This window comes from Macrobrachium nipponense, chromosome 8, assembly GCF_015104395.2.
Source record: "Macrobrachium nipponense isolate FS-2020 chromosome 8, ASM1510439v2, whole genome shotgun sequence".
NCBI lineage: Eukaryota > Metazoa > Arthropoda > Malacostraca > Decapoda > Palaemonidae > Macrobrachium > Macrobrachium nipponense.
Window position 1 is genome coordinate 55,618,880 of NC_087203.1, and position 15,620 is coordinate 55,634,499.

The 15,620-nt window shown below is 35.8% G+C and overlaps 1 protein-coding gene across 6 annotated transcripts in view; it reads right to left on the reverse strand.

The window, feature by feature from the left end:
* Positions 1-5,875: 5,875 nt before the first annotated feature.
* Positions 5,876-15,620, reverse strand: part of LOC135222789 (cyclic AMP-dependent transcription factor ATF-6 alpha-like) — a 181,924-nt gene continuing 172,179 nt past the window's right edge. For all 6 annotated transcript variants that reach the window (XM_064261071.1, XM_064261070.1, XM_064261073.1 and 3 more), the window contains 2 exons: positions 10,583-10,846; positions 5,876-10,408 (listed from right to left, as the gene is read on the reverse strand). In XM_064261071.1, coding sequence (XP_064117141.1) covers positions 9,982-10,408; positions 10,583-10,846 — 691 coding nt within the window. In that variant the 3' untranslated portion in view covers positions 5,876-9,981. The remainder of the gene's footprint in view (positions 10,409-10,582; positions 10,847-15,620) is intronic.

Sequence of the window (15,620 nt, forward strand, 5' to 3'; positions counted from 1 at the left end):
CTGCCGGAGCGGGTGGGAGGGTGACAGAGTTGGGGGGGTGGTGGAGGGTCGTAGTCATATGTAGGGTGAGAGGGACGAAGTCCTGGCCTCCCATGCCTAGGGGCCCACCTAGTGATGGAGGGAGGGGGGGACGAGTCCCTAGACCCTGTAGACAGGCGGCTGGGTACGATACGCCTGAGCACCAAGTGTGTCCCTTCCCCCCCCCCTCCCCACCGCCCCCAGGGCTCTTCTCCCCCCCCCACCTTCCCTAAGTAAACTTGGATAGGCTAGCTGGGAAGAGAGCGAGTCGTCACCACACCGAGGTGGGTGAGCAGGTAGGAAGAGGGGGAAGCGGGGGAGGGGGGTGGGAGGTCGGTAACAGGGTGGCTCGTACGCGATCAACTGGAAACCTTCTCAGCCGGGTGAACAGACGAGCGGTGTGAAAAGACCAGTCGATGAGGGAAGGCCTATAGGCCAGCTCAAGCCGCAACCATAGCACATGAATAAAATAATAATAAATATCAATAATGAGATAGCTAACTAGCTTAGTACTGGGGTGGAAAGATGAAATAACAAAATGGAAGAGAAATAGGAATGTCCTGAAGGGCTAGGCTAATCGCAAATCTGACGATTTGGGTGTGTTAGCCTGGTCCTCACGCGGCCAGACAGTATGCCGTACCAAAGGAATCGGGGGCAGGCGACTGGGGAGCAGAAGGACAATACGAAGGGACAAGGTCCCAATGAAGGAGAGGAATATAACTCCTAACGACAGTGAATCGAGATCTGACAAGGCTAGGCTACGATCCGAAACATGCGGTCGGAGCGATACAACCCCCGTGAAGGGCTAAAATGAATAAAATCAAGCTAACTGCATTAAATGATAATAAATATAAATGATAAGGTAAAATACTGCATAACATCGTATGTCCAGATGGTATAGGAGACCAAAAGGTGCATGAGTGACCGCCATGTGGTTGACGAGTCGGGAGAAGGCGGCGCGGGAACAATGATGCTCCTGCTACCTCACTTCTAAGACTCAAAAAACGATGTAGATCTTAATAATGAGATCTAAAACCTTAAAAGCAGTACTTAACTTGGATGCAGAAGATTGAGCCATCTTGGATCAGGGAAAAATTCCAGACGAAAGCGAAAACACAACACAAAGCAAAAATGCGTGCGACGCTAATGATGCTATCCAAATGAATGACGCCAGAGACGCTCACTGCAGTAGTAGTGGGTAGCGGGGCTTTGGTTCGGCTCCTCTGTAGACTGGGGATTTTGGCGGAGAAGGAAGCTAATTGGCAAGGGACCTCTGGTAGTGGTTTCCACTCGCTCTTTTACTATACCGACACCTTTATTAAAAGGTGAGCGAGCCAGTTATTCTGGCACTATTGTTTCTCTTTTTTCTCTGGTATGTATAACAGTATTTATGCCTTAGAAATGAGGATCAAGGATGCATTTCACGGAGCGACACGGGCTGAGCCCAGAAAGAAATATGGCAAACAGAAATGTACAGCCAACATGCATTGGAGCACATCAGATGAAAGGGAGATCAACTTATGATCTATACAGATGGATAAAAAAACAACACTGGAGTAGGAGCTTCAGCATTCCAAAAGATAAGTTAGTTAAAATAAGTCTTCCCCCAATATCATCAGTATGCACAACTGAACTCACAGCCATACAAATAGCACTAGACATAATATCTGAGAAGAGAGCAATTTCCACCACTATTCTCGGTGACTCACGAAGTGCTATTGATGCTATAAACAAGTACAAGTCTACAAATCACCTTGTACAAGAAATCCAAATAAAAATATACCAACTTGTTAAATTGGGACTATTAATACAAATATGTTGGATTCCAGCATATGTAGGAATTGAAGGAAACGAAAAAGCAGATACAGCTGCCAAATTAGCTTGCACTATTCCATCAACAATGACACATACCCCATTATCAGACTGGATAGCTTCCATTAAGCCTCTAATATATCAAGACTGGCAAACAGATTGGACATCAGTGCCAACTACAAACAAACTGAGAAATATAAAAGTGAAGTTAATTCATGGATGTCATCATCTCAAAAAGAAAGAGCTAAAGAGGTTTTATTAACAAGACTACTACATATAGGCCATACTAGATTTTCACAGTCATTTGATGTCAAATCCACTTCCAGACCCAATGAAATGTAGTACATGCCAGACACTAATGACCGTCCAACACTTATTAGTCGATTGTCCAATTTGGAACCAACAAAGAAATTTATATCTGCAAAACTCAACATTAAAAGGCATTCTTGCTGTAGGCAAAGATTTTGTATTTAATAGGATCACCATATTCCTAAGTAAAACCAGTTTAGTAAATAAAGTCTAATTTTTTTTCAGGATTAATTCCTGAAAACCAGCCCAAGAAGAGCCGTTGTAAGGCTCAGAGGTCTGGATAAACTAATCCTTTATATAATAATAATCAACTGTTTCACATTCATTCATTCTGTCATCTCTTCAGTTTGTCTCTTAACGGAACATAAAATTTAGCTAAACACAAATGCTAGCAAGCTGCAATAATTACAATCCAAACTTTATCATAAATAAAGGCAAATCCCTTTGGTCAACCCTGAGAGGGTTAAATAAATTAGCACGGCAATTAATATAAAAAAAGAAACCGACATTCCAACTTGGAATGGATTTCCTATAATTTATAAATTACAGTACACTACGTATATATATACATAAAAATAATCACTCCAATAGTGTTTACATTTGAAACAATCCAACTTGCCAAAAGATACGAACCTTCTAGCTATTCATCGTTTTCCTATTCCTAAGGGAAGTAACCCAACAACCTTACACAATAAAAATTTGTAAATAGTATATGAAATGAATGGTTTAAAAAACAGGTTTTGACATAGGAAAAACCTATTTTTAGTAATCGCTGCTGAGTCCTCAAAGGATTTACCCTCCATGGTGTGTGCCAGCTCCCCACAGTGATCAGACTAATATCAAAGAAATATCTTTTAGCCTGGTCTTTTAGCCGGGTATTTTGCCATAATGATAAACACTATGACAAGTGATAGCATATAATACTCAAAAGACAAGAAGGTATTTTATCGTCTTCAGCAAAAGCTGTACCCAGTTTCCTATGTCATAACATGTATTAGTGACTATTGCGCATGCGCATAGGCCATCTTGTATTTTGCTTGGGCCGGCCATAAGACCAAGAACCATTACTTCTCTGGTCAACACAGACAATAGTCTATGCAGCCAGTGCTCCTCTATTTTGAGAATTTTTCTTCGAGATTGATCTTCTACAATCATGGAATCGTGTAAAGTTAAAGATTTAGTTATAACAGTTAGGTTAAAAACTGTGGAACAAGAAAATTTTATTGCGAGGATGAAAACTGGTGTTTTGTTTACCCATCCCGTGTTGTTTAGGACACGTGATCGGCGAGTTACATGTTCCAGGACAGCTTTTACGAACGCGAAAAGTGTTTTGAAATGAATTTTTTTATTGGAAGTTTTTTTGCCTAAAAAACTACTCCATATTGTATTATTAATTTAGTTAATCTTTTCAGATAACGGATTCTACAATTTCTGAGGCGGTAGCCTATATGAGATAGTAGCCTAGCCAGTTTAGGACAAGTAATTTTAGACTAAGAATGGCAATTATCGGTAGGCTGTACTAATTACATTTTTTTTCCAAGATCAAAGATGCAGTAACTTTTGAATTATACATTTTTCTAATATTTCTTTGTAATTTTCTTTGCAAAATTACAATTATAACTGACTTACTATCATTAAAGATAAGAACTAAAAGCAATGGTAATCCTTGGGTATATATATGAGCAAATAAAATAAAAAGTCATCACGGGGAAAGAGAAACAACATGCCGACCTGAAGTCAATATCACAACTAACTCATGAACCAAAGCGCTTTCTTATCGCACTAAAAAGTATCGGTGACACATCTCAAAAATTATTTCGTCACTTTGACATAATTTTTGCACCGTTTTTAATTATCCGTTACATGAAGTATTATATATGAAAATGTGCGCAATTTCATTTAGAATACAACTAAAAAATAGTTATGATTGTAACTTTTATCAATTTTGAAATATTTCCATATAAATAACGATAAGTGCCAAAATTTCAACCTTCGGTCAACTTTGACTCTACCGAAATGGTCGAAAAACGCAATTGTAAGCTAAAACGCTTATATTGTAGTAATATTCAACTATTTACCTTAATTTTGCAACAAATTGGAAGTCTCTAGCACAATATTTCGATTTATGGTGAATTTATGAAAAAACTTTTTCCTTACGTCCGCGCGGTAACTCTTCCGAAAAAAATCATACATGCGATTGTGGTAATGTTTGCACCATTTTAAAATTAGCCGTTACATAAAGTTTTATATATGGAAATGTGCGCAATTTCATGCACAATACATCTAAAAACAACCCATGGTTGTAGCTTTTATCAGTTTTGAAATATTTTCATATAAAAAATGATAAGTGACAAATTTTCAACCTTCGGTCAATTTTGACTCTACCGAAATGGTCGAAAAACGCAATTTTAAGCTAAAACTCTTATATTTTAGTAATATTCAATCATTTAACTTCATTTTGTAACAAATTGGAAGTCTCTAGCACAATATTTCGATTTATGGTGAATTTATGAAAAAAATAAAAGTTTCCTTACGTCCGCGCGGTAACTCTTGCGAAAAAATCATAAGTGCGATTGTGGTAATGTTTGCACCATTTATATATGAAAATGTGCGCAATTTCATGTAGAATACAAATAAAAATAATTGAAGTTTGTAGCTTTTCTCATTTTTGAAATATTTGCATATAAATCACGATAAATAGAAAAAAAAACCACGTTCGGTCAACTTTGACTCTACCGAAATGGTCGAAAAACGCAATTGTAAGCTAAAACTCTTATATTTTAGTAATATTCAATCATTTACCTTCATTTTGCAACAAATTGGAAGTCTAGCACAATATTTCGATTTATGGTGAATTTATGAACAAAACTTTCCTTCCCTCCGCACGCGGATTCTCCGCCATAAATCTCCGAATTGCGTATATCGAATTCTCGGAAAATTTGCTCCGTTTCATATTAGGCATTTCATAGTTTTATATATGAAAATGTGCGCAATTTCATGTAAAATAAAAGTAAAAATATTTGAAGGTTGTAGCTTTTCTCATTTTCGAAATATTTGCATATAAATCCCGATAAATAGAAAAAACAACGTTCGGTCAACTTTGACTCTACCGAAATGGTCGAAAAACGCAATTGTAAGCCAAAACTCTTACAGTATCGTAATATTCAATCATTTGTATTTATTTTGAAACAAATTGGAAGTCTCTAAAACAATATTGAGATTTACGGTGAATTTTTGAAAAAAATAATTTTTTACGTCCGCACGTTACGAATTCGTACATAATTTTGTGATAATATTTTCTCTGTGTTGCTTTTATTGTTTTACAATGTATTATATATCAAAATGATTGAAATTTAGTGTAAAATACAACGGAAAAAAAAAACTCGTTAGCTTTTACCGTTTTTTGCACAGCGTGATTTTAATACAATTATGTATGAATTTCTTTTTTTTCGCTACCATATATCGCATTATTTACATATGATAATGATATTGTTTTTCCTTTCTGATGACTGCATACTAAACTTCAGGCAATGACAAAAAAAGGAGCCAAAAATGAACTCTTAATCTTCAAAACTAAGCGCGCTGTGATTTTTTGAAAAAATTATTTTTTCCGCTTCCGCGCTCACTCAAAACCGGCTCCGGAATTCGGGGTTTTTTTTTATTTTTACCGCTTCGGCGTTTAAGGGTTAAGAGTTAAACCTAACTTCACAATGAGGTTCATGAGAAAAATATAATACAGTATTCAATATCTTTATTTTCATATAATTCATTTCATTCAAATTATAAAAGTGCAAAAGCCTTTGCATTACATACAATATACATATTGAAAAACATACTACAACAGTAATGTTTGAACAGCATCCACCCTCACTCTAAAAGATTACAATACAGTATATGACTTACAACAGCATTAGCAATATATGTCCTTCAAAGACAAATTATTTCACAAAACTGTGGATACACTAAATTGCAAAAAATTCTTTTACAACTTTGCTTTTTACAATCTATGGAGAAGATGGAGCTGATAAATACTGTTAATTACAAACCTATAAAAATGAAATTGTACTTTGCAGCAAAAATGTGCCATTCCATAAATTTCCACATTTTTTGTAAGTGTAGAGGAAAAAATAAGAAGCTCAAAAAACTTCAATCTGATATACTCTTTAGAAGCATCATGCCTGACTAGGAGTACATCATTGTAACAAAATTCAGTAAAATTTGCTGCTAATTTCATTAAGAAAATGAAAATCAAGTCAAAACAAAACCTAGATAAATAAATACAGATGTTCCCCAGTTACGATGATCTGTTTTACAAACACTTCAATTTGATTTCACAATGGCAATAGTGATGATACACAGTCAGCAGAAACTGTATTATCCTTAATTTGGATTTTATACCAAACAAGCAATACTTGATATGATACATATTCTCTTTTGGCTGGGTACCCCGACATCAGCCGCAATCCTCATCTCCCAGGCTGCCACACAATTGTCAGAGCATACAATATGATAAGCATTCATGTTATTATTTTATTTGTATATCTTCTTGTATCTGTGTGGTGTTTTAATACATTCATGTCTGCATATTTCTCGCTTCTGGTGAGAAGAAAAGGAAGATTAATCCCCATACAGAAAAGCAGCATGCCTGTGATGGCTATCACAGGCACGCTGCTTTTGTGTAATCAACGATCTCGACCATCTTCAAGGATAAGTAGTAAATTATTGATGCTGTGAAATCTTCAGCATTGGTCAAATCCATTGGACCAATCAATGAGATGCAGAAATAATTTGTTACTTAAATGGAAGAAAATACACAGAAAAGTATGCTGCTCAGCTTACTGATGATTAGGCTGTTAATAGTGGGTATTCACTAAAGAATTGTTTTTCACTCTAGTACTTTTTCAATAAACTACATGATACTGTATATTCAACACTTTATCATAAAATAGATTTTGTGTTGATGATTTTACCAAACTGTAGACTAATGTAAGAGTTCTATGCATATTTCATTTCAGGGTAAGCTAGGATAGGCTACGCTATGGTGTTTGTAAAGTTAGTTGTATCAAAATAAAATTTCTGCTTACATTTTTGTCTCATGGTAAGTTTTTAAAACTGTAACTACATTGTAACTTTGGGAGCATCTGTACATGCAATGTTAAATGTAAAATGGGTTGAGCTATTTTCCATACAAAAATATACGTATTCATCCGCTCCATAAAACAAAAACAACTAAAATCACAGCCGTATAAAGGTAACAAATATTATCTGAAAATAAATACAAACTATATACTACAACGTAAAGGTGACAATTACTGATGATGAAAATTAACCTTAGAATACTAACAATGCACAAAACAATATTGGAACACACTTACTTTTTTAAGAAAATAAACCATAATATAGAAAACTTCAAGCAACAAAATTTACAGTATGCAAATTCACTCTTTCCAATACTGCATTTATATAACCTTTTACATAATTTTGTACTATCCTATGAACATGCAACAGGCATGTCACTAATTACAGTACCAAACCAATTTCAGAGACAGTTAAAAATTAACAATGAGTAACACTTTACAATTACCTTGTAACTCTCATTACATGTACAATGTCTCTCAAACTTTGCACCTCATAAAATATTATGTACAATTTAAAGGTAAAGATCCGTGCAGCTCCACAACATTATACATACAGCCTTCGAGATGCAGTTTTAACTCATGGGATAAAATTGAAAATCAAACAGATTCAATCTGAGATCATACTGCTTTGGAACTAGACATCTGAATAATAGAAGTAAAAAACTATGAAGAAGGAAATTCTCTTTCTATACAATGGAGAATAGTAGCCCATTTTATTATTTACAAGTTAAACTTTAGTAAAACTGAAAACAAAAAAGGTTACCAGCAACTACTGCATTTCATATGTACAAACATATTACAGTGCTTTCACAAGTCAAAGGCTGTAGATAACAGTGCTTTCACAAGTCAAAGGCTATAGATAAAGTATCAAATGACTAACTATAATTAGCAAAGCAGTACTTACGTACAACAATAATATATACAAGCTCTCATATTCTGAACAGTATCTTTTGTTTATATACCTCTTTAACTTTTCCTATTGTTTATATACCTCTTCAACTTTTCCTAATCTTCAGTATTGGAAGTTCTACAATCAAAGTATGAATGGAAGCTGGGAAGATTTGACGACTGCTTCTTTATATCTGTTTGGTTCCTTATCTCTGTGTAGTGCAGATCAGGCAAGACTAAGAAAATCTTCCTGATGACTGTACATCAAAAGTGAAGATATTCCTATGAATATCATAATAAGCCTCTGTCACACCATAATTACTAAGTTTGCTGGTATCCACTGTCAGGGAATCAATGATCTACCAAGGATGACAGCAAGTTTTTACCATGAAGATGTGCTCTTGCAAGCACCTCAAACTTAAAAACCTAGTACCACTTACTGTAAGCCTGCCAGGACATTGCAAATCTACTGAAAAAAATCTAGCCTCTTCCTTCTCCAGCTTCATGACAATATTGGTAGGAATTACAGTGAGTTCCTCACTCAGTACCTCTGACATAAATGCATCAAGACTAATACACAATATATGACAAAATCAGTCAGAAATATACCACGGTAGTGCTAAGGAGTTCAGCAAGCCATCTCCTCACTTGATACTTGAACTTCAAACATTAAGCCAGCCTTTGCTCTCCAAGCACACATTACCTCAGGATCATTCTGTAATTAAGATGCAAGAGTATGGGGTTCTTGAGGGAAAATACTATGCAGAACCAGCAATCTTAGACCCAAAAAATTTTACACATAATTCCAAATATCACTACTCCTACTTAGACCCCTAGATAAAAACTGGAATGTACAAAAGTAACAGAAAAATAACTTGACTTCCAAATTTCAATTCAGAACAAAATACTAAGTGCCTACATATATTAAAAATGGAAAAATACACATAAAGACACTCAATACTGATTGTAATTATGTTGATAAACACTAATAAATTCAAGATTACATTTTGCGTAATGGATAATACAGAAAAAACTGGATAATGAAAGTGAAATTTTATCTGGAAATGGATATAAAATGAAAGAATGAAATTTTATTTAAACATAAAATCAGATGAGAAGTATATAGTAGACTATTGCCTGCAACCAAGCAAATAAGAGTACAAAAAAAAGGTGTAATAGCATATAAGACAGAGCTTTGCTTGATGGATGTCAAATTATCCTCTAACTACATCATCTTTACTTAATACAATTATGTACCAGTATACTCAAACTACTGCCTATGACAAGTGTAATGGTTTATTTAAGTTACAGGTTTGTAATCTGTAACATATACAAGCTGAATAAATAATTTCTGCTTTTAATTCCTGTGCTATGTTATTAAACACTAAACTGCATCCATATACTGTGTATGGACTTGCTATGTAAACAAAAACCTTATAGCTACAAAAATAATAATAACTTGATTTTCTCATTTCGTGTGACATATCATTAGATACTTTGCTGCAGAAGGTACTTTGAAACTGTGGAATTACACAGAATTTCTAATTCAAAAAATAGAACTAGGACATGAACTATTTTCATATGTCTACAATAAATTTCATATAAATACTAACATGGTATGATTATTCACATCTGGGTCTACCACCAACCTATACCCATGTATATGGATATAATTGTACAGTAATTCATCACATGAGAAATAGATTCATCATTATTTATTTTGCATAAAAATTCACAGTCTTTATTTTGGTAAAAAAAAAAAAAAAGAAACTTTAGCTACAATATAGGGCTTGAAACTATAAATTATACTCCTTAACTACTTAGAAGGTTCACTACTTTTTGGAAAGAAAGGGCGAACTTTAGCACGTGCATTTCGTCTTTCTTGGCGATGTGAGGTAGTTGTGTCTGGTGCAGGATGAGAAGCATTACTTCCACCAGCTCTCAAATGAGGTGGAACCACCTCTTCTGACACATGCACAAGTCTGGTGTGAATGACCTCACAATCTATCTGCATCATGGCAATGTGTGCTTCAGGAGGAGCAAGTGATTCATTCATAGCCCGAAGTGTAGGCATCAAAAGAGACATTCTTGGGCGAGCAGAATCATTACGAGCTGTAGCAGGAACTAAGAGATGATCGGGAGAAAATGATACCACATAGTATGTGTCGTCCCGACGCTGAATTGCTTCCAGGAAGGAACTTAGGCGAGGCATCGTTGCCATAACAGAAGTGTTTTCTTCATTACTGTAAGTAAAAATCAACACACACTGCCTTATTGTCACAGATATAACAACCTAAAAATAATAGCTAAATTATACCCAAAATATTCTTCTAATCAAAAATTAACAATTTACAAATAAATCTCATTTAACATAAAAAAAAATTCTCTCTTTAAAGAGACTGAATTAAAAAGCCTACCTTGTAGATGGTTCAACTTGAAGTATTTCTGGATGTACATAACGATACAGTTTTGGTGAAAGCTTAATGTTAGCAGGTGGAGCTAATGCCCGCCAGTTACTGCTAAGAGATTCTGGCTTTGCTCCAGCATTACTTTCATATTTTGCAGCAACACTTCTTCCAACCTTAGTCTTCGGATGGGATGTAAGGACTCTATCTTTTTTCTTATCTAATTTTGATGCTTCAAGCTTATTCTCAAACAATCCACGAAGTTCCGTCTCTAACCTGAAATTACAGTTTAATTCTAAGAAGGATATGTATTTCATTTACTCATCAAATATAAATAAAACAAAAACCTAAGTCTTTTCAAGTCTAAACTAATACTGGAGATGGAAGCAAGTACATTCCAAATATGTGGAATATAACTATATATAAACATTCAGATTTTTACCATTTGATCCGTAAGGATTATCTATAACCATAAATTTTTTATCTAAAGTTCCATTGGGTTATTCAATCTTCTGCAACTATAATATAATATCACTTATCGATATCAGTAGCATACCAATTACCAATACTAGCCATGAAACAAATTCTCTCCACTGTCTTCTATCTAGTGCACTTTCTTCCTGAATTCAAATCTTTTGCTATTTCTATATCTACTTATTTTCTTACTAATTGTTCATAATCCCTTCCTATCACATGTCCATACCATCTTAATCTCTGAGATCTCGGTCTCTTTTCTAGCCTATGGACACCATATCTCTTCCAAACTCTCTTGTTCATAGTGTGATCTTCCAAACTTGCTCCAGCCATTTACCTTAGCATTCTATAGTCATACCTTATTTTATGCCGTTTACCAAATTACATACATATACCAGTATTCAAGCAATCTCTTTCCACCTACTTCATACTGCTACGTATTATCTTTATTTTTGCTCCCCTCTCAGCAGTTGCTTCAAATGCTGATATGTACTTAAGACTAACAAACTTTATACCTACACTACGTATTTTTACACAATTCATTAAAGATGTGTAGAGTACATATAAGTTACTTTTTCTCTCTGCTAATTTCTACACTTCTATTCCCTCTCGCACACATGCTCAAGTTCAGGCAATTCTCAAAAAAGATAGACATTCTGTTCATAAAACTCCTGTCCAATTCATTAAACTTTTATTGCAGTTTGACCTCCTAACCCTTAAGAACTGGGCTAAAAAAAACCATATGCACAACCCCAGGCCAGGGAAACTTTGAGGTTGGCCAATTAAGAAAAAGAAAAAACACATCAATGTAAAGAGGAGGATATGCAAATGCACAAGGTGTAAGAAAAAAATTCTAAAAAAATCTCCCTACCTTCTATGAGAAGTTGAAAAAGACTATTTACAACCCCTTATGGGTCCTCTTTTACAAAATCGTAAATTTTACCAATTTATGCATGTTTTTTTTTCTAATAATTAATTCTATTTCATTTTGTAAAAATATAATTACAGCTAAAATCAGTAAAAAATTCTGAGTACATATATTTGCTGTAAAATATTTACATGAATTTACAGAGATCAAAGATGCCGTAACTTTTTTGGATTACATGTTTTTTCTAATATTTCTTTGCAAAATTACAATTATAACTCAAGCCTGTACCCCGAGTTTTTTATGAGGGGGCCTTTTTTTCCAAAAACTGGACCTTTTCTTCTATAAATATCATTGCATATATAGGTACAGTGGTACCTCGACATACGAAAGTCCCAGCTTATGAAAAATTCAAATTATGAAAGCAAATACAAAGATTTTTTTGGCTCTACATACGAAAATAGTTCAGGTTACGAAAGGTTGTTGCTGTAAAGTCCCGAGATTCGCCCAGACCACCGATAACATTTTTAAGACTTGGGCGCCACCATCCTCCCGCTCTCCCATTGGTTCCCGATGCTAGTCACCGCCATAAGATCCTGCTTTCCTATTGGTCAGCATCTCTCCCATCGTGCTCTACGTAAAGGCGTCCTTCGCCCACAGTTTAGCACCAGTGTTTGTGTATGCACGCGGAATTCATTTGTTCACATATACGATTTCGTTTATTAACATAAATTCGTGTTAGTGATTTCGTTGTACTACTTTATCTTGTTGTGTGAGAACTTTAGTACATATACTACATAATTGCGTACAATATACGTAGTCATGGGTCCCAAGAAAGTTGCTGAAGTTCACGGAAAGAAGAGGATGCTTTCTATGGAGACGAAGATGGAGATAATTAAAAAGTATGAAGCTGACATACGGTTGAGTGTGATCGCTAAGGAATACGGCCGAAATCCGTCGATGATAGGCACCATCCTTAAGCAGAAGGAAGCCATCAAAGCAGCTACACCTTCCAAGGGTGTGACTATTTTGTCCAACAAGAGGAGCCACGTGCACGACGAGATGGAGAAGCTGCTTCTTGTCTGGATAAAAGACAAAGAAATTGTTGGCGATACGATAACTGAGATGGCAATCTCCCACAAGGCCAGCTCTATTTTCGGCAATTTGATTGCCCAGGCTGAAGACAACGGAGGAGAAGGGACACTGACGCCAACCCCAGCTTCAAGGCTTCTCATGGGTGGTTTGAAAAATTCCGGAAACGGACTGGCATCCATTCGGTGGTGCAGCATGGGGAGGCGGCCAGCTCGGACACGAAAGCGGCCGAAGCCTTTATTAAGACATTCGACGAGATGACGATCAAGGAAGGCTACAGTTCTCAGCAAGTCTTCAACTGTGATGAGACTGGCCTTTTTTGGAAAAAAATGCCTTGTCGGACGTACATCACGCCCGAAGAGAAGAAGCTACTCGGCAAGTACATGGGGCTGGTCGTCGACGAGGACGACATCAATGCATCCGACTCATCGATCAAGCTTAGCAGGAGGTTTCGAGGTGAACCTTGAATTCTTCGTGGAGAAACTCTGGCCTGATGCCGTATCCGCCCGAGACTTCGAGGGATTCGATGTGGGCGAAGCTGGTGCAGATTCAGGAACAGTTGACAATCCTGAAATTGTTTCACAACCAGATCTTGACGAGATCGTTGCACTTGGCAAGTCCATGGGGCTGGTCGTCGACGAGGACGACATCAATGACCTTCTCGAGGAGCAACAAGAGGAGCTTATGACGGATGACCTGAAGGAGTTGGAGGCCATGCAACATAACGTCGTTCAAGAAGAGTTCTCTAACAGCGGCGAGGAGGAGGAGGACGACCCTATGACAACAGCAGAAATTAAGGATGCTCTAGCTGCTTTTCATAAGGTGCAATCATTTGTAGAAAAGAGACACCCCGAAAAGGATTACACAGGTCGTATGCTTGCGCAGTTCGAGTCGTTTCAGGAACATCGTGAAAAGCAGGCAGAAGCAATCTTCCTTGGATAGTTATTTTTTAAAGAGACCTTTAGTAGGAGTAAGCAAATAGGAAGATCCAAGTGATACTACGAAAAAACAAAGTTGAAAGTGGTGAAGAAATTGAAATTTTGTAAAAAAAAAAAATAAATAAATAAATAAATAAAATAAAAAAAATTACAAATCAAAAGACAAAAAAAAAAAAAATTAATTTTAAGTTTTTTGTAAAGTTAAGTGTTAATGTTTTGTGCCATTTGTTAATGTGTTTCATAAAGTTTAGTATTAATGTTTCCCGACATTTTTTAACGTGTTTCGTAAAGTTAAGTGCACGTAGGTTAAAGTTTTCTGCTGTTTATCCTCCTCCTCTGTCGCCACTTTCGGAGATAGCCTCACTCGAAAGGTAAGGTTCCACATTTTACTACATACGTACATATGTACGTACAGTATTTCTTGTATACCAAGTACATTAATACACTTTATTTACAGGTACTATGTAGTACATATTAATAGTAGGTATTGAGTTAGGTATTGAATGGTCCAAATTGTTGTATTTCATTGTTTATTGGTCAATTTAGCTTTATTATAGAATTTACTGGGGTATTTTTGTAGGGCTTGGAACGAATTAGGCAATTTACATGTAAAATGCGGTTCAAGATACGAAAAGCTCAAGTTACGAAGGCCGCCTCGGAACGGATTAATTTTGTATCCTGAGGTACCACTGTATATACAAGATGAAATAGTACTTAAAAATGTTATTTTAGATATATTATCACTCTTGTATTTCCTACTACTAAAGAATGAGGTTAATTCATTAAAGAAAATACTAATGTGAATTAGTAAGGTTTTAGTTTATAAATTTGAAAAATTATGTAAGAATGAAGGAAATCCCAGTCTTCTCTCTCTACTCCAGGTACTAAAGCTGTCAATTATCAAGTAAATGGGACTGGAGGGGGAGGAGCTGTTGTGTTGTTGCCACCAAGTGTTCATGCAATCTCTCTCTCTCTCTCTCTCTCTCTCTCTCTCTCTCTCTCTCTCTCTCTCCTCATTTACTGAGACTCAAGAATTTTTATAGTACATGTACTATGTTTTTAATACTTTCAAATAATAATAATAATAATATTAATATAACTGTAATTACAAAATTCATATTAAGTGATAGTATTTTAAAAAAATACAATAATCTATCCATTTCACTCTTTTAATTAAGGATAACTCTCTCTCTCTCTCTCTCTCTCTCTCTCTCTCTCTCTCTCTCTCTCTCTCTCTCTCTCTCTCTCTCTCTCTTTTGCCACACAAGATATGTATGTCATAGTGGTAACTCCCTCCCTCTGTTTCGCTGGAAGCATTATAAGTATTTTCTTTGAGAACTGATAAATACACACACACATACACACACTCTCTCTCTTTCTCTCTTTTACCGAGATGAAAGAATTTTTATGGTACTAGTATGTAAAATGTTTATTGATGTTAATAATAATAATAATTAGGTTAGGTCGTCAATAGACTTAAGTCAAGTTAAGCAACAATGGGGCTGGTCAGTCGTTGGATGGGTGACCGCTCTCCTCGGCGTTGATTCCTTGGGAAAGGATCTTTACCATAATTTCCTCAGTCTACTCAGCTGTAAATGAGTACCTATCGCCTGATGCGGGGTAGGGTGCCAGCTAATTGGGATTAAATAGCAAAATAAATCAGCCAATGATTGAGGAAAGA